Source organism: Sus scrofa, chromosome 8 (genome assembly GCF_054392235.1).
Source record: "Sus scrofa isolate SSC_HxYL_T2T_F1_AM1 chromosome 8, Sscrofa_HxYL_maternal_Yorkshire_Landrace_v2.0, whole genome shotgun sequence".
Classification (NCBI taxonomy): Eukaryota; Metazoa; Chordata; class Mammalia; order Artiodactyla; family Suidae; genus Sus; species Sus scrofa.
In genome coordinates, this window is record NC_139390.1 from 110,932,579 (window position 1) to 110,955,331 (window position 22,753).

Consider the following 22,753-nt stretch of genomic DNA (forward strand, 5'->3'; position numbering starts at 1 on the left):
AAACTAGAGAAACTAGAATGGTTTGGCATTAGTGTAGTTAAGTGATCTCTTGAACTTTAAACTTCCACATCATGGTATGAATTTGGTTCTAAGATAAGAAATAGAATAAATTCTCTCCTAAGGACAGACCTGAATCTCTGATTGCCTAGAGGCTGAATCAGCTGGAGACTATGGCATTTGATGGTGCCTGGAAGATAGACCGCAATGAGAACTATGACAAGTTCATGGAAAAAATGGGTAAGGGCTTAATACTTTAATGGCTTGCCCTTTTGTTTCTCACAGACATTTCTCTCTCTAACACCTTCTAAACCTCAAAGCTTAGGGAATAGTGCCTGTTGTGGCGGTAAGGATCAAGAATGGGGGACAGTTCAGAGTAGGGAAACCGTATTTTTACTTCTTATATTAGAAAGAATACACTGTCTCATTAGTGGAAGAAAAGACTCTTGCATGCTGTTCTCTGAAACACAAAAAACATCCAGGTAAGTTTCATTCATGTTAACTGATTATTGAAGGTTGACAGGTTTTTTTTTTTTTTTTTTTTTTGTCTTTTGTCTTTTTGTTGTTGTTGTTGTTGCTGTTGCTATTTCTTGGGCCGCTCCCGCGGCATATGGAGGTTCCCAGGCTAGGGGTTGAATCGGAGCTGTAGCCACCGGTCTACGCCAGAGCCACAGCAACATGGGATCCGAGCCGCGTCTGCAACCTGCACCACAGCTCATGGCAACGCCGGATCGTTAACCCACTGAGCAAGGGCAGGGACCGAACCCGCAACCTCATGGTTCCTAGTCGGATTAGTTAACCACTGCGCCACGAGGGGAACTCCTGAAAGTTGACAGGTTTTTTTGTTTGTTTGTTTAGAAAGTAAAATATGGCAGTAGGTAATGATAACTTCCATACTTTAAAACACTGAATTCTAGGGGATGGAAAAGCAAAGACCATATCATAAAGCAACAAAAAAAGAGTTCTATGACTTAATGACTTAAATGACCCAATCTCTTTTCCTCTGACTTAGTAAACTTTTGGAATAATCTCATGATACAATGTGGTTTCTATGAAGTTTTGATTTAATGGATTTTACTATCTATCTATATCAATACTTTGGCAGTCCACGGGCAAAAAAAAAAAAATTGTTATTACCTAAAAATAAAAATTTGCATCAATTATATCCTATAGTTTAGGCATTTCAAGTTTCAATTAATGGAATATGTACATTCTCACAATAATGAATTTGACTGTAATACTTGCTAATTTTCTTTTTGGTGACTGTCAGAAATGCCGCAAAAAACCAAAGAGAATTATGAAGTTCAAAATTTTAAAGCCATTATGTAAAGCAAAGAAGAATTTAAAAAAAGAAAAGAACCATACATGAGGAATTAAATGTACTCTTATAAATATGTAAATATACTTTGAAAATCCTTGACTTGACATTCCTGGGATTTGTTTTACTTAACACTGAAATAAAAATCTTGATAGTTTTTAAAAAACTGCTCAGTTCTAAGATTCTACAATTTTATGCATCATTTAATCTTTCTTAAGTTTTAGAAAAACCATTTGATCTGATCAAGCTTGAACTTCTACAGAAGCAATCTGAATGCTCTTATGCACAGGCAATGCTACATCAGGTTTTCTTCTCCACCCTCAAAATATTAATTATTTTAATTAACTAATTAAAATAGAACTTTGAAAGATAAGCACTTTTTATAGTATTCTGACTTTATTTCTTCCAAACTCTTTCCCTTTGCAGGTATTAACGTGGTAAAGAGGAAACTTGCAGCTCATGACAATTTGAAACTGATAATTACACAAGAAGGAAATAAATTCACAGTCAAAGAATCAAGCACTTTTCGAAACATTGAAATTGTTTTTGAGCTTGGTGTCACTTTTAACTACAGCCTCGCAGACGGAACTGAACTCACTGTAAGAAATTTTTATATAAGCAATGTAGTCCTGATTTTTCTACACAGCACTAAAACATCCTCTGCTTTCTGTTATTGGATGGTTTAATCAATGTAGCTCTCCTTCATTTACTGAAGCAGCCAATGGAGCTTATCCATATCATACAAGTTAGCAGAGTGTTTAAACATAATGTTTTGATTTTCACACAGTTCTGCAAAGAACCTGGATTAAACAATAAGAATTAGAAAAATATCTTTTGAATGACTGAGTGTATACCTATTCACAGAGAAAACTAAAGCTTGGTGTTTTCAATGTTACATACCTAAGAGCAACAAAAGCTTTTAGAGTAATCTGACTTGAACATAAGAGACATTTAATTAATGTAACTGAAGTAACAAAATAAATGAACAAATTAGTGAATGAATGATCAAACAGAAAGGTCTACTGCTACAATGTAAGTCAATGGGAATACACCCTTTAATATTTTAAATATGAAATTTTACAGTCACATTTTTCAACTGATTTTTTAAAAAATTTTGCCCTTAGAATTTTTCTAGTTAAATTATACATGTTTGCAATGATAATTAAATTGCCAAATATTTTATCAGTTATGTTGTATTTTATTTTACTTCACTTTGGTTTACTTTTCTCATTTTTTGACTGTACCCGCAGCACATGTAAGTTTCTGGGCCAGGGACTGATTTTGCGCCACAGCTGTAACCTATGCCTCAGCTGTGGCAATGCCAGAACCTTAACCTACTGCGCCAGGCCAGGGTTTGAACCCATGTTGCTGTAGAGACAATGGCAGATCCTTAACTCACTGCACCAAAGAGGGGACTCCCACGCTTATATTTTAATTACTACGACACGTACATGAATTAAAACAAGCACAAGCTCTTTTAGCTTTTCCATGAAACTAATATGAACCATCATTAAATTTAGAACACTACTCAACATGAAAGATTTAGAAGCCCTGATGATCTGCCTTAAAATTCAGCATTTGCAAACTATTGAGTGGGATGAGCATGATGGTTACCAGCACAAACTCTAGAGCCCAACAGCCTAGGTTCAACCCTGGCTTTGTGGCTTGAGGTAAATTATGGCATCTCAGTTTTCTGATCTGTGAAATGGAGATATTTACTTCATAATTTTGAAGATATAAATCTGTAGAACTCAGAGCAGTGTCTCATACATTTAAGACCCTAAAAAATGCTATTTACTATTATTATTTTTTATTTTACATAGGGGAATTGGAACTTAGAGGGAAATAAACTTGTTGGAAAATTTCAACGAGTGGATAATGGAAAAGAGTTAAATACTGTCCGAGAAATTATCGGGGATGAAATGGTCCAGGTGAGTTAATTTCGTCTTTCCAAAGAAAAAGCAAATATATAACAATGTTATTTGGGGGCTACTGAATTACACTGAGTTATACCATCATTAAACAGACTGTTACTTTTCTCATAAATCTTACGGATTTTAAAAATACACTTTCTGATGCCTTCTGATTCTCTTCTGATGAAGAGAACTTACACATGTATATGTCAAATACATCAAGCCTATTTAACTGAAAATGTAAGAGACTAAATCAAAATGTGTCTTTAAATGGAAGTATCTGTATAAAATGTTGCTATCAAGTACAAGAAAAAATATTATAAATAAATTTCAAAGCTATAATACTACTACTATTTTTCTTAATTTAGCCTTTAATCTTAAAGGTAAATTCTTCTGTTTGTTAACACCTTTCAGACTTACGTGTATGAAGGAGTAGAAGCCAAGAGGATCTTCAAAAAGAATTGAGCATTGTTCTTGGAGCACAGCCCAGAACACAAATTAGATGGAAAAATCTATATTGAACCAGAACTGTTTTCCTCTCCTCATCAAGCATAAGGTTGCTGACTGATTAGTCCTTTTATAAACATTGGCTAATGGCTTATATTTCCAGTATTGCCAAAGCAAAAAAAAAAAAAAAAAAAAACAGGTAAAAGCTAATTAGGATTTAAGTTGTTCTACATTCTCTAAGATGTAAATTTATTGGTATTCTCGAATAATTTGCAGCATTTTAAAAACCATGTGAATAAATATTGTTCCCCCACTGCTTTATAAGTAGCCTCCCCTTAAAAAAAAAAAAAAGTTATGTCACATATGCATCAATAGACTATTTTGGGTTTTTCCCACATTTGGTAAACTGAAAACATTTATTGTGTGGGGGCTTTAAAATCTTGCACTGGTTCTAAATATTTTCCTTAGTGACATTTACTATTATAAAATAATATATATTCAATCAGAAAGTTTAGAAATAAAAGCAAATGCAAAAGAAATATTTGCAAAAACCCACAATCCAGAGATAACCATTATTCTGAATTTAATAGATATCCTCCCAGTTCCTTCTCTGGATGTGGATTTGTGTATTTCCCCATACCTACCACTCTGAACAATATAATAGGAAACAAATGATATACTAAGGCAAAGAACTGTATTCTATTTTTCTACATTGTCAGTGATTCCAGAGCTGGGTAAGCATCAGGATCATCTGAGAAACTTAAAAATTTTTTGCATGATTTCTCTCCACGGTTATCCTACTAGATCAGAATCTCTGAAAGCAGAACCAGAGATCCTGAAAACTCCCAAGTGATTCTGAAGCATCGAGAACACAAACCAGTCTTTGAGAACAGATGGGCTAACAGATGCCAGAAGTGTCACTTTCAAGTGTTGCCACCCTTTTACACATAATCATGAATGCTGATAGTTTTCCAGGGCCCCCAAAGTTTTCTTTCACTCACATACTCATCTAAGGTACTATTTTGTGTATTTCAAGCAATTTGAAGTGGGTGTGTATGATGGGGCTCGGAGGGTGGTCAATATTTTAAGCATTTAACTCTACGAACTTTTGTTTTGACTAATTATTTTTCATACGAATGAAGATAATAGCTAATATTTATACAGTTCTTACCAAGTCCCAGGTTCCCTTCTAACTTGTGAATAAACATGGCAGATGCATTACAATGTGTGAAGAAAAATGTTAGAATACATGATAAAAATGAATAGATCAGAGAATATGTAATCTTTGCAAAAACAAATTAAATTCACTGTTCATTTTATAACTTCATTTAAAACTTCACATAGAAAATAGTAATTACTTAGATTGTTCACATGCTTTTTAAAAATAAAGATTCAATGTGGTTTTACCTCTCTGATCTTACTTATCTACATACTAAAATAGGAAAAGGGCAGGTATTAATCTCATCTCAAAGTAGAGAAACTAAGGCACAAACAAGTTTACTGGCTTGTCTTATGTTGTACAGAGTCCACGAGGAAGATGGGAATTAAATGGAGGTCCTGATTTTCAGCCCAGTACATTATGATCTATGCTCTTACTCAGCCTATTCCAAACAAAAATATCTTAAGAAAAAAAAATGACCCTTAAATCCTTAGTGGCACCCAAGAACAGCACTCCAAGACCTGACTGTAAAACAGTGGCGATTAAGTGGTTAGGCACTTATCTATTTCTAGCCTCATTTCTGGCTTGCTGTTTTTTTGTTGTTTTATTTCCTTGCAATTTATATCCTTCTAGCACTAGAATCTCCACTCTTTATTAGTAGTGGAGAGTAGCCTACTGTTTGCTAAATGACTGCCATTGCTATAACCCCTCTTTGGGAAACTGGCCTTGATATCACACCAACTTGACTGACCAAGAGAGAGTACTTGACCCAAGAGCAACCAATGTAATACAATTTGACCAGGTTATGAACTCTGTGCAGAAGGAACATCACAACTAACTGAACTTAGAAGAACCTCTCTTTAGGGAATCTGAATCTGAGAAATACAGAGAACTGGTGGAAGGAAAAAGGTTTAAAGAGACAAAGAGGGCAAGCAGTAAGTAAAAGCCATGAGTATGTGAAGCTGATAGGGATGGAGTGTAGGATAGTTACACAGGTAGTCACAGGAGTCCCAATAAGGGACCACAGATACAGAGGGAAACCTAGGGAACTTTGGGAGATTACTCTAAGTCAATACTTGCTTAAGAGGGCCATCAGAATGAGGCAGGCTTTCTTGACTAGTGGAGGTGTGAGAGATGCCTCAGGTCACTGGGTGGGGGATGGGGTGAGGCCTGCATTCGGGTTCAGACCAAGGGCAGGAGTTTAAGGACCACTCTTCTGCTAATTTGAATAAGCACCAAGACAGTCCTAGTTTGACCTTAAAGGGTCAAATACCCTCTTACTGGATACCAAGAAAGAAGAAGAGGTGGTCTTTTCCCATCCCCATTCCCCTTGGATTATAAAACTGTAGCCCACCTAATCCTCGGGGCAGAACCCCCTTGCCTGCCCACTTGGCATCTCTAACAAGCGGCCTATCTTAATAAATCTATTTCTTGCCTATAACTTTGTCTCTTGCTAAATTATTTCTGCACAGAAGAAGCATAAGGAACCTGAACCTCAGTAAGTCCAGACACCCGGGTGAGTGATTCTAATTTAAAAACTGTGGGTTCAAGTCCCAATCTGAGTTGCGGCTGAGTTTGAGTCTCAGCACGTGGGTTCTGGCTAGGTTCAAGTCATAAGTGCCGTCAGTTTCAAAGCTACAGGGTAAATCACAAAATAGAGGAACAGGTAGAAACAGCTGCAGTAGTAAAAGCTGAAATATTTACAGAGGAAATAGGGCATCTGGGGTTTCCTTGAAATCACTTCCCCCCAATCCAGGGTCTGGAAGAAAGTGGGGAGAGATATAGAAGAAACATGATTGGTCACAAGCTGATAATTGTTGAAAAGTGCCTGACACATGTTGATACGTGATGGGTTCTCTGGGTACCTAGTGGGAACACAGCAATTTAAAAAAAAATTATTAAAGTATAATTGATTTACAATGTTCTATCAATTTCTGCTGTGCAGCAAAGTGACCCAGGCATACATGTACATACACGTATATACATTCTTTTTCTTACACTATCTGGGAACAGGGCAATTTGTTAAACTTTTCTATTTCTGTATGGATTTGAAATTTTCTATAATATAAAGTTTAAACTTTTAACAATACATTTATAACTCCAGAAGCCAACCACTTCCCATTACTTCCACTGCTGTCACCTTGGTCAATCACCATTTATCTTTCCCCTGATTACTGTAATAATCCTAAAAAGCCTCCTACTTTTTACCTTCCTTACTCCACCCCCTTAGTCTCTTTTTCAACACAATAGTCAGAATGACCCTTTAAAAATCTAAATCAGATCCCGTCACTCCTCTGCCCAAAACATTGCAATGTCTCCCATTTCATTCAGAGAAAAAAAGCCATTGTCTTTACAATGGTCTGTAAGACCCTATGTGATCAGAACCCCCATTACCTATCTGACATGCAGTGCTGTTTTCATGGACTGCCTGTGGGGAAGAATACCTCAAGTGGAGGAAATACTCTGGAGCAAGGCAGGAGCGAGACTGGTAAATTTGAAGAACACAGACTACCTTTTAAGAGTCCCCAAGATCATCCAGAAATGACCAAAAATGGAGTTGATGTTCAGGACATACAGGCTGATACGGGCTGAGTGGGCCTTCCTAGAACTCAGGAATGACGTGGTAAAAAGGGAATGGGTTCCGGAATCACACAGACTTGCCTAAACTCTAGCCTTTCCACTTACTAAAATTAAAGTTCTGAGTCTGAATTTTTCTCATTTGAAAAATGGGGAAATAGTGATGATTTCCCCAGATTCTTCCTGACTGAGGTATTATATATAAAACATCTAACATAGTGTTCAGCACATAGCTGGTACTCAAAAGATGTTACTATGTAATACGAACCTGTTCCCTTCTCTTGAAGAGAAAACAGAGCAAACTATGAGTTGAGGAGAGGGGTGAACTCTTTTCTTAAAATATCCTTCACAGAGTCTGTGTGATAGATGGAACCTTGGCTGGCAGATGAGAACTATTAGTCCTGGTCCAGGCTGTGACATAACTAGCTGGGGGACTTTGTGCAAGTCACTTCATCTCTTTGGAATTTAGTTCAATAATCTTTAAAATGAGTTAATTGGACCAGATGATCTCTAGTGCTAAGATCTAGGGCTAAGATTCTGTATCTGAGTAACAGTGACTCTTCCTTTAAGCAGCCTCTCTGGCATATATCACAGGGAGGTACTGCAGTGACAGAGGGTGGGGTGGGAAGAGGAGATGAGTTTTAGATTCTTGAGTCTGGCTGGCCTCAATGGGTATGTGACCTGTGCAGGCTCAGAGGGCTATGTGCTTAGTTTAATGCTCTGCTGTTAGTGTCTTAAAATTATCAATAAATTTTGAACAAGGAGCCCTGCATTTTCATTTTATACTAGACCCTGCAAATGCTGTAGCCAATCCTGTTCCCAGGACCATGAATACGTATAAAAGATACTTTCCTGTGAGTAACTAGAGACTGGCAGCAAGACATTCCTGGGCATCTGAAGAGACTAAGGCAGGTGAGAAAGTTGTTTGGGGTAGAGCAAAAGAGGGAAGGAGTTTTTTGGGTTTGGGAAGGAGGGTTGATGATGGATGGACATCTCCAAGGTCAGGATTCAACCATATTTATTGAAAAAAATCCACACATAAGTGGACCCACACAATTCAAACCTGTGTTGTTCAAGGGTCAACTGTATGCTGAAATATTCCTTTGACTTCTGCTACTATATGCTTTCTCTAAACTATAGCATAAGTCTGCCATCTACTGGTCAATGACAACATGAATTCTTTCAAAGCTTTTCAACTGCATTTCAGTTATCTAGAGGATGCATGTTCCAGAAATGTCTGACATACTATACTGTGCAGTGTGAAATAACTATTAAATGCTTTCTCAGTTCCAGATTTCAAAATAATCAGAAGTAATACAAAGACTCCTTTCCTGTTTTCTTGAACAGTTTCTTAAAGCTGCTTTCATTTACTCAACAAAAAATAATTTTTAAAAAGTACTATGTGCCAAATACCAAGTATTCAGTGATGAACACTACTGGTAGAAATACACAGGTCATTAAGAACTTCATCAAGTAAATTCAAACTCTCAGGTTCATCCTGGGTTTGAATCAGGATACCTAGGATAACACCATAATATTCCAAACTGAATGGTCATTTAGGGGTAGGGTTATGCTTCCATGCAGTGTGTGCAAATACGCAGGGTGTTGTATTTTATGATGTTCAGGCTCAAGGACCCACGTGCAGGTTACTGTTTGTAATAGACATGACTTGATGATTGCCTGGAAAAGAAGAGGAAGCAAGCTAGTGGTAGAAGATCAAGAAAGGGGCATGAAGCAAAGGGGCACGGATAAACAACAGTGTTCCAGGGGGCTTCTCTCATCCATGTATCCCCACTGAGAATTCCACTAGAATGAAGGGTTACCACAGATTCTCTCTTCCTGGTAATATGTAGATTACTGGGAAGAAAAGAGGGAACTTAAACATTCATCCACTAATTAGTGGTCAGGACCCTTGTAAAGGGAGAAGAGGAGAAGAAGAAGAGTAGAAGATGAAGTAGAAGAGTAGCAGAAATGTACAGCAGGGTGAGGACGTTCTCCCAGTATTTCCACTCAATTTTACGGCTGCATCCCTCAGATTACAAGTGGCATAACTGCTTTTTTGCCCTTTTTTTTTTTTTCCAACAGTACATGTATGTACTGATACACTCACTACATTCACTGGAGAAAATATCTTAAAGCCAAAAAACAGTACTCTCCCTCCACCCAAAAACAAACAAAAGAGGAGACGGGACTAAGATGACAGAGTAGAAAGACTGGAGCTCTCCCTCACTCATAAAAGTAAATAAATTACAACCAACTGCTGAACAACCTTCAACTAAATATCTGGAAACTATCAAAAAAGATATGCTAAATTCTGGAACTGGGGTGGCTTTCATTGGGACAGGAGGGCTTGGTCTTTGTACTTCTGCCTCAACCTATCCTTGGACGCAGACTGTGCCAGGGGAGAGAAATAAAACACAAACAGGATGATATTTTACCTAGGAGAAATTTCCAGAAAGATTATTAGCTGTGAGCTGACCACAGCCAACCCTCTGGCAGCTGGAAGAATGAGGCCTCAGTCAGCTCACCCCCACATCCCATAACATTCAGTAAGATCCCATGTGGCTCTATGGGGAGAAGCCGGAAGGGTAGGGAAAGCAACTGTAGCCCAGAATAAGCAAATCTTATGTGAGTAAAGATAAATGGCTACTCCTCACTTCCATGATGAGAGGGTGCCACCTAATCAGCCTGCCCCTCACTGGCTGCTAGTATTTATAGGTGTGTTTATCACTGCTACTTATAAATGTGGGCACTCAGCTGGGCAGGAGCCACTCTAGCCAAGATGTGGGGAGGTCCATATTGTTCAGTGCGTGTACCACTTCCACCTGGCTACTGGGAGTAGTCAGCCAAGATGATTATATTTTTTATTCCTTAACTTATTAATATTATATAAATGGATATATTTTCTTTTGATGTTGTATCAGTCTTACATTCTTAAGAAAATCTTTCCTTGGGCAAGATTAAATCTAGACACTTTGCTGGATTTGATCTGCCAATACTGTATTAGGATTTTTCCATCTACATTCATAAGTGTGATAGGGCTATAATTATCTAGTTCTCTACTTATCTAATTTTGGTGTCAAGGTTAAATCAGTCTTATAAAAGAAGTTGTGTATTTTTCTTAATCTTTTTCTGTTCTTTAAAACTGGTTAGAAGAGGATCATCTCTTCATTGCAATTTAGAGAAAATTTATGGGTAAAATTCTTTTACTAACCTGACCTCACCTTCTATTCCTCATTCTCCTTCAGTTCCTTCTGCTCCAGTGTCTGAAGCCCCTCTGTGGTACCTGCCACATTCTGGGAGCCTGTTTGCATGGATATTCTGCTCTAGCTCTTTCCTATGCTTGGAATGCTTTTTCTGAAGATGTCAGCATGGCTGATTTCCTCCCTCCTGAGTATCTTCTCAGGACCACTTACCTTGATTTTCAATTTAAGGCAAATCACTTCAAGTCAGGAAAACCACTCCATCACACCCATCTTGCTTCTTCTCACCCCTGTCCAGAACTTGTCTCTCTTACCCTGTTCTATATTTTTCTTAGTATTTATCACCTTCTAGCATATTATTTTTTTATATAATTATTATTTTATATTTTGTGTCCCTTCACTAGGATTTCAATTTCATAAAGAGAGAATGTTTTTCTTATTTGGTTTTGTTCACTGATCCAAAATGCCTAGAATAGTGCCTGACAGACAGGAGGAGGGTCTCAATAAATACTTGTCAAATGAAAAAAAAAAAAAAAAAAAAAAGATATGCTGCTCCAGAAGACAAAGGGGAGGCCACATCAAGATAGTAGGAGGGGCAATTACACAATATAAGCAACCCCATACCTGCCAGGTGGGTTGCCCACAGACTGGAAAGTAACTGTATCACAGAGACTCACCTATAGGAGTAAGAGTGCTGAACCCATGTTAGGTCCCCAAGCCTGGGGATCTGGCATTGAGAGAAGGAGCCCCCAGAGCAGCTGGCATTGAGAGCCAGTGGAGCTTGTGCACAGGAGCTCCACGTGACTGGAGGAAATGGAGACCCCATTCTTGAAAGCACACACAGGCTTACATGTGCACTGGGTCCCAGCAAAAAGCACGGACTCCATAGGAATCTTGGTCAGACCTGACTGTAGTTCTTGGAGGACCAAACAGGGGGTGACTGTGGCTCGTTGTGGAGGAAGGATATTGGAGGCAAAGGTCTCGGGAATAATCATTAGTGTGTACTCCTCTAGAGGTGGCCATTTTGGAAAAATCAGGTCCTACCCATCAGCAAAGAGGCTGCCTAAAGATTTCCCCAGGCACACAACTGGCTCTAAGCTCACCCAGAGACAAAGATCCACTTACCAGAGGGCTAAGATTCAGCTCCACCTAGCAGTGGGCAGGGACAAGTCCTTCCCATTAGGAAGCCTACACCAAGCCCCTCTACCAACTTCAGCCACAAGTGGGGAAGACATCAGAAGGAAGAGAGGCTACAACTCTATTGTCTGCAAAAAGGAGACCACACCAAAAATCTATACGAAATGAAAAGGCAGAGAATTATGACTCAGATAAGGGAGCAAGAAAAACCCCCAGAAAAATAGCTAAGTGATCTGGAGATTACCAACCTCCATGAAAAAGAGCTTAGACTGATGATAGTAAAGATGATTCAAGATCTTGGAAATAAACTGGAAGTGAAGATTGATAAGTTACAAGAAACAATGAGCAAAGAAATAGAAGATTTAAGGATTAAACAAGCAGAGATGCAAAATACAATAACTGAAATAAAAAATTAATAAGAAGCAACCAACAGTAGAATACAGGAGGCAGAAGAACAAATAAGCAAGGTGGAGGACGGACTAGTAGAAATCACTGATGTAGAACAGAAAAGAGAAAAAAGATTGAAAAGAAATGAAGAGAGTCTAAGAGAACTCTGGGACAACTTTAAACGCACCAACATCTGTATTTTAGGGGTGTCATGAGAAGAAGAGAAAGAGAAAGGGCCAGAGAAAATATTTGAAGAGATAATGGTCCAAAACTTCCCTAACATGGGAAAGGAATCACTCACTCAAATCCAGAAAGCACAATGAGTACCATATAAAATAAACCCAAGGAGGAATAGCCCGAGATACATATTAATCAAACTGACCAAAATTAAAGGCAAAGAGGAAATATTGAAAGCAGCTAGGTAAAAGAAACAAATAACCTACAAGAGAACCGCAATAAGGTCATAGGCAGATTTTTCAGTAAAAAGGAATGCACAGTATACTTAAAGTGATGAAAGGAAAAAACCTCCAACCAAGATTACTCTACACAGACTCTCACTCAGATTTGAAAGAGAAATCAAAAGCTTTACAAACAAGCAAACACTAAAAGAATTCAGCACCAGTAAACCAGCTTTACAACACATACTAAAGGAACTTCTCTAGGGGGAAAAGAAAAGGTCACGACTAGAAACAAAAATATTACAAATGACAATGCTCACCAGTAGAGGCATAGATACAGTATACGTAGGAAATCACCCACCCACAAATATGCTATGAAAATCAGATGAACTAGAGACTCTCATACTAAGTGAAGTCAGAAAGAGAAGGAAAAATACCATATGATATCACTTATATCTGGAATCAAATATATGGCACAAATGAACCTTTCCACAGGAAAAAAAAATCATGGACTTGGAAAATAGACTTGTGGTTGCTAAGAGGGAGGGGGAGGGAGCAGGAGGGATTTGGAACTTGGGGTTAACAGACTATTGCCTTTGGAATGGATAAGTAATAAGATCCTGTTGTGTAGCACTGGGACCTATATATAGTCACTTATGATGAAGCATAATGTGAGAAAAAAGAATCTATACATGTCTGTGTAACTGGGTCAAGATGCTGTACAGCAGAAAATTGACATAACACTATAAACCAGCTATAATGAAAAAAGTAAAAATCATTATATAAAAAAATGAGAAATCATGAGGAGAGTACAAATGCAGAACACTGGAGATGCATTTGCAATTAAGAGACCAACAATTTAAAACAATCTTGTTTCTATAGAGACTTCTATATCAAAACTTTAGGGTAACTGCAAACCAAAAATCTACAATAGATACACACACAAATAAGAAAAAAGCAATCCAAATATAACACTAAAGATAGTCATCCAACCACAAGAGAAGAGAACTAAAGAGAAGGGAAGGAAAAAGACCAACAAAAATAAATCTAAAATGGCTAATAAAATGGAAATAAGAACGTACATATCAATAATTATCTTAAATGTAAATGGAATAAATGCCACAACCAAAAGATACAGATTGGCTGAGTGGATACAAAAACAAGACCCATATATACACTGTCTTCAAGAAACCCACTTCAGTTCTAAAGACACATACAAACTCAAAGAAAAAGGATGAAAGAAAATATTCCATGCAAATCGGAATCAAAAGAAAGCTGGAGTAACAATACACTTATCAGACAAAATTGACCTTCAAATAAATAATATTATAAGATACAAGGAAGGATATTACATAATGACTAAAGGATCAATCCAAGAAGAAGATATAACAATTGTAAATATATATGCACCCAACATAAGAACACTTCAATGTATAAGGCAACTGCTAATAACCTTAAAAGGAGAAATTGACAGTAACACAATAATAGCGGGGGACTTTTAATATCCCACTTACAGAAATAGACAGATCATCCAGGCAGAAAATCAACAAGGGAATACAGGACTTAAATGATGCATTAGACTAGATGGACTTGATAGATATATATAAAACATTCCAACCAAAAGCAGCAGACTACATATTCTTCTCAAGTGCACATGGAACATTCTCTAGGATTGATCACATTCTGGGCCACAAATCAAGCCTTGGTAACTTTAAGAAAATTGAAATCATACCAAGCATCTTTTCTGACTGCAACGCTGTTCGACTGGAAATCAGTAACAAACAAACAAACAAAAAATGCAGAAACCAAAAACATGTAGAGACTAAACAACATGCTACTAAACAACCAAAGGATCACTGAAGAAATCAAAGAGGCAATTAAAAAATACCCAGAAGCAAATGACAACAAAGATACAACACTCCAAAACTATAAACTTCTAAGAGGGAAGTTTAGAGCAATACAAGCCTACCTAAGCTAACAAGAAAAAGCTCAAATAAACAACCTAACTTTACACCTAAAGTAATTAGAGAAGAACAGACAAAACCTAAGTTACCAGAAGGAAAGAAATCATAAAGATCAGAGCAGAAATAAATGAAATAGAAACTTAAAAAACCTAGAAAAGATCAATGAAACTAAAAACTGGTTCTTTGAAAAGATAAACAAAATTGATAAACCCTTAGCCAGATGCATCAAGAAAAAAGGAGAGGGGACTCAAATCAATAAAATTAGCAATGAAAAAGGAGAAGTTACAATGGACATCACAGAAATACAAAGGATTACAAGAAACTACTACAAGCAACCATATGCCAATAAAATGGACAACCTAGAGGAAATGGACAAATTCTTAGAAAAGTACAATCTTCTAAGACGTTAACCAAGATGAAATAGAAAAGATGAACAGACCAATCACAATTACTGAAATTGAAAATATGATTAAAAACTTCAAACAAACAAAAGTCAGGACCAGATGGCTTCACAGGCAAATTCTATCAAACATTTAGAGAAGAGCTAACATGTACCCTTTTGAAACTATTCTAAAAAACTGCAGAGGAAGGAATACTCCCAAACTCATTCTAGGAGGCCACCATCACCCTGATACCAAAACCAGACAAACATACCACAAAAAAAGAAAATTACAGGCCAATTTCACTGATGAACATAGGTGCAAAAATCCTCAACAAAATACTAGCAAACTGAATCCAACAACACATTAAAAGGACCATATACCATGATCAAGTGGGATTTACTCCAGGGATACAAGGATTTTTCAATATCTGCAAATCAATCAGTGTGATATATCACATTAACAAACTAAAGAAAAAAAACCCCCATGCAATCATCTTAATAGATTCAGAAAAAAGTTTTTGACAAAATCCAACACCCATTTCTGATAAAAAACCCTCCAGAAAATGGACATAGAGGGAACCTACCTCAACATAATAAAGGCCATATATGAAAAACCCACAGCTAACATCATTCTCAATGGTGAAAAGCTGAAAGAATTACCACTAATATCAGGAACAAGACAAGGATGTCCACTCTCGCCACTGCTATTCAACATAGTTTTGGAGGTCCTAGCCACAGCAGTCAGAGAAGAAAAAGAAATAAAAGGAATCCAAATTGGAAAGGAAGAAGTAAAACTATCATTGTTTGCAGATGACATGATACCATACCTAGAAAATTCTAAAGACACTACCAGAAAACTGTTAAAGCTCTTCAATGAACACAGTAAAATTTCAGGATACAAAATTAATACCAATAAATCAACTGCACTTCTGTATGCTAATGATGAAAGAACAGAAAGAGAAATCAGGGAAACAATCCCATTTAACACTGCATCAAAAAGAATAAAATATCTAGAATAAACCTACCTAAAGAGACAAAAGACCTGTACTCTGAAAACTGTAAGACAGTAATGAAAGATATCAAAGATGACTCAAACAGATGGAAAGATATACCATGCTCTTGGACTGGAAGAATCAATATTATGAAAATGACTACACTACCCAAGGCAATTTACAGATTCACTGCAATCCCTATCAAATTACCAAGGACATTTTTCACAAATAACAGAATATTTTAAAGTTTATTTGGAAGCATAAAATATCCAAAATAGTCAAAGCCATCCTGAGAAAGAAAAATGCAGCTGGAGGAATCAGGCTCCCTGACTTCAGATTAAACTACAAATCTATAGTCAGCAGAGCTGTATGGTACTCGCCCCCAAACAGAAATATTTATCAGCAGAATAGGACAGAAAGACCAGAATCAACTAAACTATGACAAAGACAAGAGTAAACAATGGAGAAAAGACAGTCCCTTCAATATGTGGACTTGGGAAAACTGGACAGTCACATGTAAAAGAATGAAATTAGAACACTCCTTTTTTTTTTTTTTTTTTTTGTCTTTTGCCATTTGTTGGGCCGCTCCCACAGCATATGGAGGTTCCCAGGCTAGGGGTCTAATTGGAGCTGTTGACGCCAGCCTACGCCAGAGCCACAGCAATGCGGGATCCGAGCCACATCTGCGACCTACACCACAGCTCACGGCAACGCCGGATCGTTAACCCACTGAGCAAGGGCAGGGATGGAACCCACAACCTCATGGTTCCTAGTCGGATTCGTTAACCACTGCGCCATGACGGGAACTCCCTAGAACACTTCTTAACATCACAAAAAAAAAAAAAAAAAAAAAAAAAAAAAAAAGCTCAAAACGGATTAAAGACCTAAATATAAGACTGGATACTGGGAATTCCCATAGTGGCTCAGTGGAGCGGAGTCTTACTAGCATCCATGGGGGATGCAGGTTCAATCCCTGGCCTTGATCAGTGTGCTGGGGATACGGCATTTCCATGAGCTGTGGTATAGGTTGCAGACATGGCTCAGATCTGATGTTGCTGTGGCTGTGGTATAGGCCAGCAGCTAGAGCTCTGATTCAACCCCTGGCCTGGGAAACTCCATATGCCATGTGGGCAGCCCTAAAAAGAAAAAGAAAAAGAAAAAAAGACTAGATACTATAAAACTCTTAAGAGGAAAATATAGCTGAAACACTCTCTGACATAATCTACAGCAATATCTTCTCCAATCCACCTCCTAGAGTAATGACAATAAAAACAAAAATAAACAAATGGGACCTAATTAAACAAAAAGTTTTTGCACAGCAAAGGAAACCCTAAATAAAACAAAAATATAATCCTCAGAATGGGAGAAACTATTTGCAAATGAAGCAACTGACAAGGGATTAATCTCCAAAATTTATAAACACCTCCTGGATTTCAATACCAAAAAAAAAAAACAAAAAAAAAAAAACCAACAACCCCATGAAAAAAAATGGGCAGAAGATCTAAATAGACAACTCTCCAAAGAAGATATACAGATGGCCAAAAAACACATGAAAAGATGTTCAACATCACTCATTATTAGAGAAATGCAAATCAAAACTACTATGAGGTATCACCTTACATCAATCAGAATGGCCACCATCAAAAAGTCTACAAACAGGGAGTTCCCGTCGTGGCTCAGTGGTTAATGAATTTGACTAGGAACCATGAGGTTTCGGGTTCCATCCCTGGCCTTGCTCAGTGGATTAAGGATCCGGCATTGCTGTGAGCTGTGGTGTAGGTTGCAGACGCAGCTTGGATCCCGCATTGCTGTGGCTCTGGTGTAGGCTGGCGGCTACAGCTCTGATTCAACACCTAGACTGGGAACTTCCATATGCTGCAAGGAGTGGCCCAAGAAATGTCAAAAAGACCAAAAAGACCAAAAAAAAAAAAAAAAAAATCTACAAACAGTAAGTGCTGGAGAGGGTGCAGAGAAAAGGGAACCTTACTACACTGTTGGTGGGAATGTGAATTGGTGCAACCACTATGGAACATGGTATGGAGATTCCTCAAAAAAATAAAAACAGAATTACCATTTGATCCAGCAATTCCATGTCTGGGCATCCATCCAGAGAAAACCATTGACTTGAAAAGATACCTGTACCCCAGTGCTCACTGCAGCACTACATACACTAGCCAAGAACTGGACACAACCTAAAGATCCATCGACAGAAGAGTGGATAAAGAAGATGTGGTACATATACACAATGGAATATTACCCAGCCATAAAAGGGAATGAAATAATAGCATTTGCAGCAACGTGGATGGACCCAGAAATTATCATGCTAAGTGAGGTCAGTAAGACAGTGAGACACCAACATCAAATGCTATCTCTTACATGTGGAATCTAAAAAAAGGACACAATGAACTTCTTTGCAGAACAAATACTGACTCACAGAGTTTGAAAAATTTATGGTTTCCAAAGGAGACAGTTTGGGGGGTAGGGCAGACTGGCTGGGAGTTTGGAACGCAAATTCTATAAAATTGGGTTGTGATGATTGTTGTACAACTATAAATGTAATAAAATTTATTGAATTTTTTGAAAAAGGTCCTTTAGGTAAGAAAGTATATACTCAATGCCATTTCTTGGTTTTGCTTTAGATAATTTTTAAACAAGACATTAAGATAACAAGGATATCCAAGGATATAAATATGACACAGAACTTCTCTTCTATACCTCCTTAGGGCAAAAAAAACAGAACTTATTTCACATTCCCACTTCCCACTGATGCTCATCCTGTGTTCCCACAGCACAATGTGCTCATCAGCAGCACACCATTTTTCTGTATCCAATTTGCTTGTCTGTCTCCGATCTTCTGGGAGCTCCATCAGGGCAAGAATAGAGTCTTAGATCTATGCCACTCCCTCCACTAGATCCTTCTAACACATAATAAACATTAATAATTGCAGTGAGGTGAATAAATGGGGTCTATCAGATAGTCTCAGCCTCAGCAAGCCAGCTTTCCCTACCCTGTATGCTGAGAACTTACCTGCAGAAGCTTTACAGAGTTCACATCATGGCTCAGCAGAAACGAATCCAACTAGGAACCATGAGATTGCGGGTTCAATCCCTGCCTTTGCTCAGTGGGTTCAGGATCCAGTGCTGCCTTGGGCTGTGGTGTGAGTCGCAGATGCGGCTGGGATCTGGCATTGCTCTGACTCTGGCATAGGCTGATGGCTACAGTTTCGATTAGACCCCTAGCCTGGGAACCTCCTTATGTCACAGGTGTGGCCCTAAAAAGACAAAAAAAAAAAAAAAAAAAGGAAAAGGAAAGAAAGAAGTTTTACTGAATGAATCAGCCTTATCTATTCTTATGCACAGATAATTCTGAACCATAAAAAGCCTACTTTGACCCTATCAGATTAGGCGGCTTGATCTGAGGGCTGTCAATTTATACACCTAAGGACAGCCTATAATATGAGAACCTTGTTCAACACCAATTAATTTCAATTAGTTAAACCAGTTAAGGTCTCTCTCTCTTGGGAATATGACTTCAAGACATAGAAAAAGTCATCAGCTAGTAATGATGGTGTAGGGGAACAAAATTTGCCACCCCAAAAATGTATCTCTTTGGCATGATGATTAATTTAGGCTGATTATTTTTCAGAAACAGAAGTCTCAAAAGCCTTTTTTACCTTCCTCTTAGCTGCCCAAAATATTTAAATAAAGGGCTTGTAAGCAGAATAGAAGTATCACCAGAATATCTGCAAAGAATATGAACTCGATGTGGTGGGGGAAACACAGGAGGGCCTAGAGATTAGAGTACACTCAATGTCCCAATTTCTCTGCATGGCCCAGTAAACATTTGTTTATCAAACATTTGCTTTTCCATCTTCATGAGAATGCTTTCCTCTCCTCTGAAGTCCCAAATCACTACTCCTAACATCCTCTTTTGTTTCTAGCTGAAGATGGTTAATTAGGGCAACAGTTTTGTCCATTTTGAAAAGTTACTCAGTTTTCCTGGGTTTTATATATATGTATATATACATATTTTATTTACCTTTTGTTTGATTTTTTCCCTGCTAATCTGTCTCATGTCTATTTAATTCTTAAACCAGCCAGTAGAACCTAGAAGGGTAAAGGAAAACTTCTTCCTCCCTGATAAGGAACAAAAGTAGAAAGACACAGAGAAAAAGGCAGACAAGCAACTTTAAGTGGCTGAACCAGGATTTGAACCCAAGTAGTCTGTCTAGTTCTAAAATCTATATGTTCTAGAATCCAGATTCAATCTTATTTAATATGGTTATATAGGTATATTTTCTTTCAAAATATGATTCAATAAGTATTTATTGAATACTTATTAGATGCAGGTGCTGATTTAGGTGTTAGGAATATAATAGTGAACAGGGCAGACCAAAAAATTCTTGTCCCTATGGAGGGGAATACAAATTAATTAAAAGAGAAAAAGGTAAAATATAAAGTACATTAGATGGTATAAATGCTCTTCCTGCAACCCGGCCAGGAAGAGCAATGAGGAGTGCTAGTGGTGAGACAGTGGATACAATCTTATTTTATTTTTATTTTATGATTTTTATTTTTTCATTATAGTTGATTTACAGTATTCTATAAATTTCTACCGTACTGCAAAGTGACCCAGTCATACATATATATTTATATTCTTTTCTCACATTATCCTCCATAATGTTCCATCACAAGTGACTGGATATAGTTTCCTATACTATACAGCAGGATCTCATTGCTGATCCACTCCAAATGAAATAGTACAATTTTATTTATTTATTTATTTTGTCTTTTGAGGGCCTCAAGGAGGTGGCACATGGAGGTTCCCAGGCTAGGGGTCTAATCAGAGCTGCAGTGCCAGCCTACGCCATAGCCACAGCAACACCAGATCTGAACCGCGTCTGTGACCTACACCACAGCTCACAGGAACACCAGATCTTTAACCCATTGAGAGAAGCCAGAGATGGAACCCGCAACCTCATGGTTCCTAGTTGGATTCATTTCCACTGCGCCACGATGGGAACTCCCAATGGCACAATTTTAAATAGAATAGTCAGGTGATGTTTTGAGCCATAACCTGAAAGAGGAAATGACTTGTGTTCTAGTTATGTTTTATATGCTAATGGCCAGAGTAAGTGGCCTGGGTCTGGATCCTTAGATCCATGACATAATAAAATGGCCCTGGAGTTACATTTAGTGAGTTTTTGGGATATGCAATACAAAGAGCTGAACCAGCAGCACATTCTATGGGGGCTTGATTTTGCCAGCTTAGGAAAAGCGAAATAATTCAACTGAAAGAGTTATGAAACAACCAACAACTTCATTTATTCTGAGGTAGAATTTGTTTAGGATTATTTTGTGAGGTGGCAATTTTGAACATTTTATGAACTTTATTCTTTCTAGTTTCTAAAATCAACACACTATCTCTATTTCAATCGGCCTGGGTGACCAACTGATATAGTATATATAATCTGCAGTTTTTGTGTGGAGTATTCTATGTATGTCTATTAGGTCTCATTGTTTTATAATGTTCAAATTTTCTATTGTCTTTATTGAGGCATAGTTGATTTACAATATTACATAAGTTTTAGGCATACAATATAGTGATTCACAATTTTTAGGGTTATACTCTATAGTTACTATAAAATATTGGCTATATTCCCTGTGCTATACAATATATCCTTGCAGTTTATTTATTTTATACATAATAGTTTGTATCTCTTAATCACCTACCCCATCTTGCTCCTCCCCACCTCCCTCTCCCCAGTGGTAACCAGTAGTTTGTTCTCTATATCTGTGAGTCTGTTTCTTCTTTGTTATGTTTATTAGTTTGTTTAATTGCTTGGATTCCACATATAATTGATATCATACAGTATTTGTCTTTTTCTGTCCACAAGGCCTCTATTTTCTTAATGATCTTCTATCCAGATGTTTTAGCCATGATTGAAAGTGCACTACTCAAATTTCCAATTATTACTTTATTTCATTTTGTCTTTTTAGGACCACACCCTGGCATATGGAGGTTCCCAGGCTAGGGGTCAAATAGGAGCTGTAACCACTGGCCTACACCACAGCCGCAGCAACACAGCTGCCTACAACAAGCCTTGTTTGCAAACCACACCACAACTCACGGTAACACCCATTCCTTAACCCACTAAGCAAGACCAGGGATCGAACCTACATCCTCATGGATACAAGTCAGATTCATTTCCGCTAAGCCATGACTGGAATTCCTCAATTATTATTTTAGATATGTCTATTTCTCCCTTCAATTTTCTCCATGTCTTATTCATATATTTTGATTCAGGGTTTGCTTGGTTTCTGTAAACATTTGACTGTTCCCAGAGTTCTGATAAACTTGTTTCAGACAGTTTCTGCTTATTTTTCAATGTTTCTGTGGAGGCACAGAGACATGGAGTTGCTCACTCCACCACTATGAACATGGGTCTTCCAAGGTGACTATTTAAAAGCTCTCAGCAGAGTATAAAAAAATAAGTCTGTTTTCTAAGAGGGCATATTTTCACATTTCTATCTGAGCTTCTTCAGGAAGGGCATGACGCCTCATTCACGGCATCAAGCTCTTTCATTTCATGTTGATCTCTGAATTTTGAGGAAACATAGTGTAGTGCTCCATGAAACACAGTTTGAAAAGCACTGTTATAAATCCTTACAATCCCCTGATACTTTTGTGTCTGGTGTTTGTGATCTGATGTTAGAAATAGTTAAATAATAATTTTGAACTATACTATCTCTTACTTGTTTCCTAATTTATTTCAAAACTTTCTCCCCTACTTCCCGACTCTGTGAAAAAACACCAAGAATAAAATGATTTGTGATCTCATCTCCCAGAGTTAACTGCTGTTAACATATTGACATTTC

The 22,753-nt window shown here is 37.6% G+C and overlaps 1 protein-coding gene and 1 long non-coding RNA gene across 15 annotated transcripts in view; one reads left to right on the top strand and one right to left on the bottom strand.

The window, feature by feature from the left end:
- Positions 1–22,753, bottom strand: part of LOC146400981 (uncharacterized) — a 119,233-nt gene that overhangs the window by 89,278 nt on the left and 7,202 nt on the right. For 3 of the 14 annotated variants that reach the window (XR_014813121.1, XR_014813113.1, XR_014813118.1), the window contains exon 3: positions 18,903–19,146. The exons of the other annotated variants lie outside the window; for them this stretch is intronic. This is a non-coding gene — a long non-coding RNA (uncharacterized LOC146400981). The remainder of the gene's footprint in view (positions 1–18,902; positions 19,147–22,753) is intronic. 14 annotated transcript variants of the gene reach the window in all.
- Positions 134–3,865, top strand: FABP2 (fatty acid binding protein 2). The gene is given in 4 exon segments (NM_001031780.1): positions 134–237; positions 1,742–1,914; positions 3,139–3,246; positions 3,643–3,865. Coding segments are annotated over 4 exon segments (399 nt in total). The 5' UTR covers positions 134–170; the 3' UTR covers positions 3,694–3,865.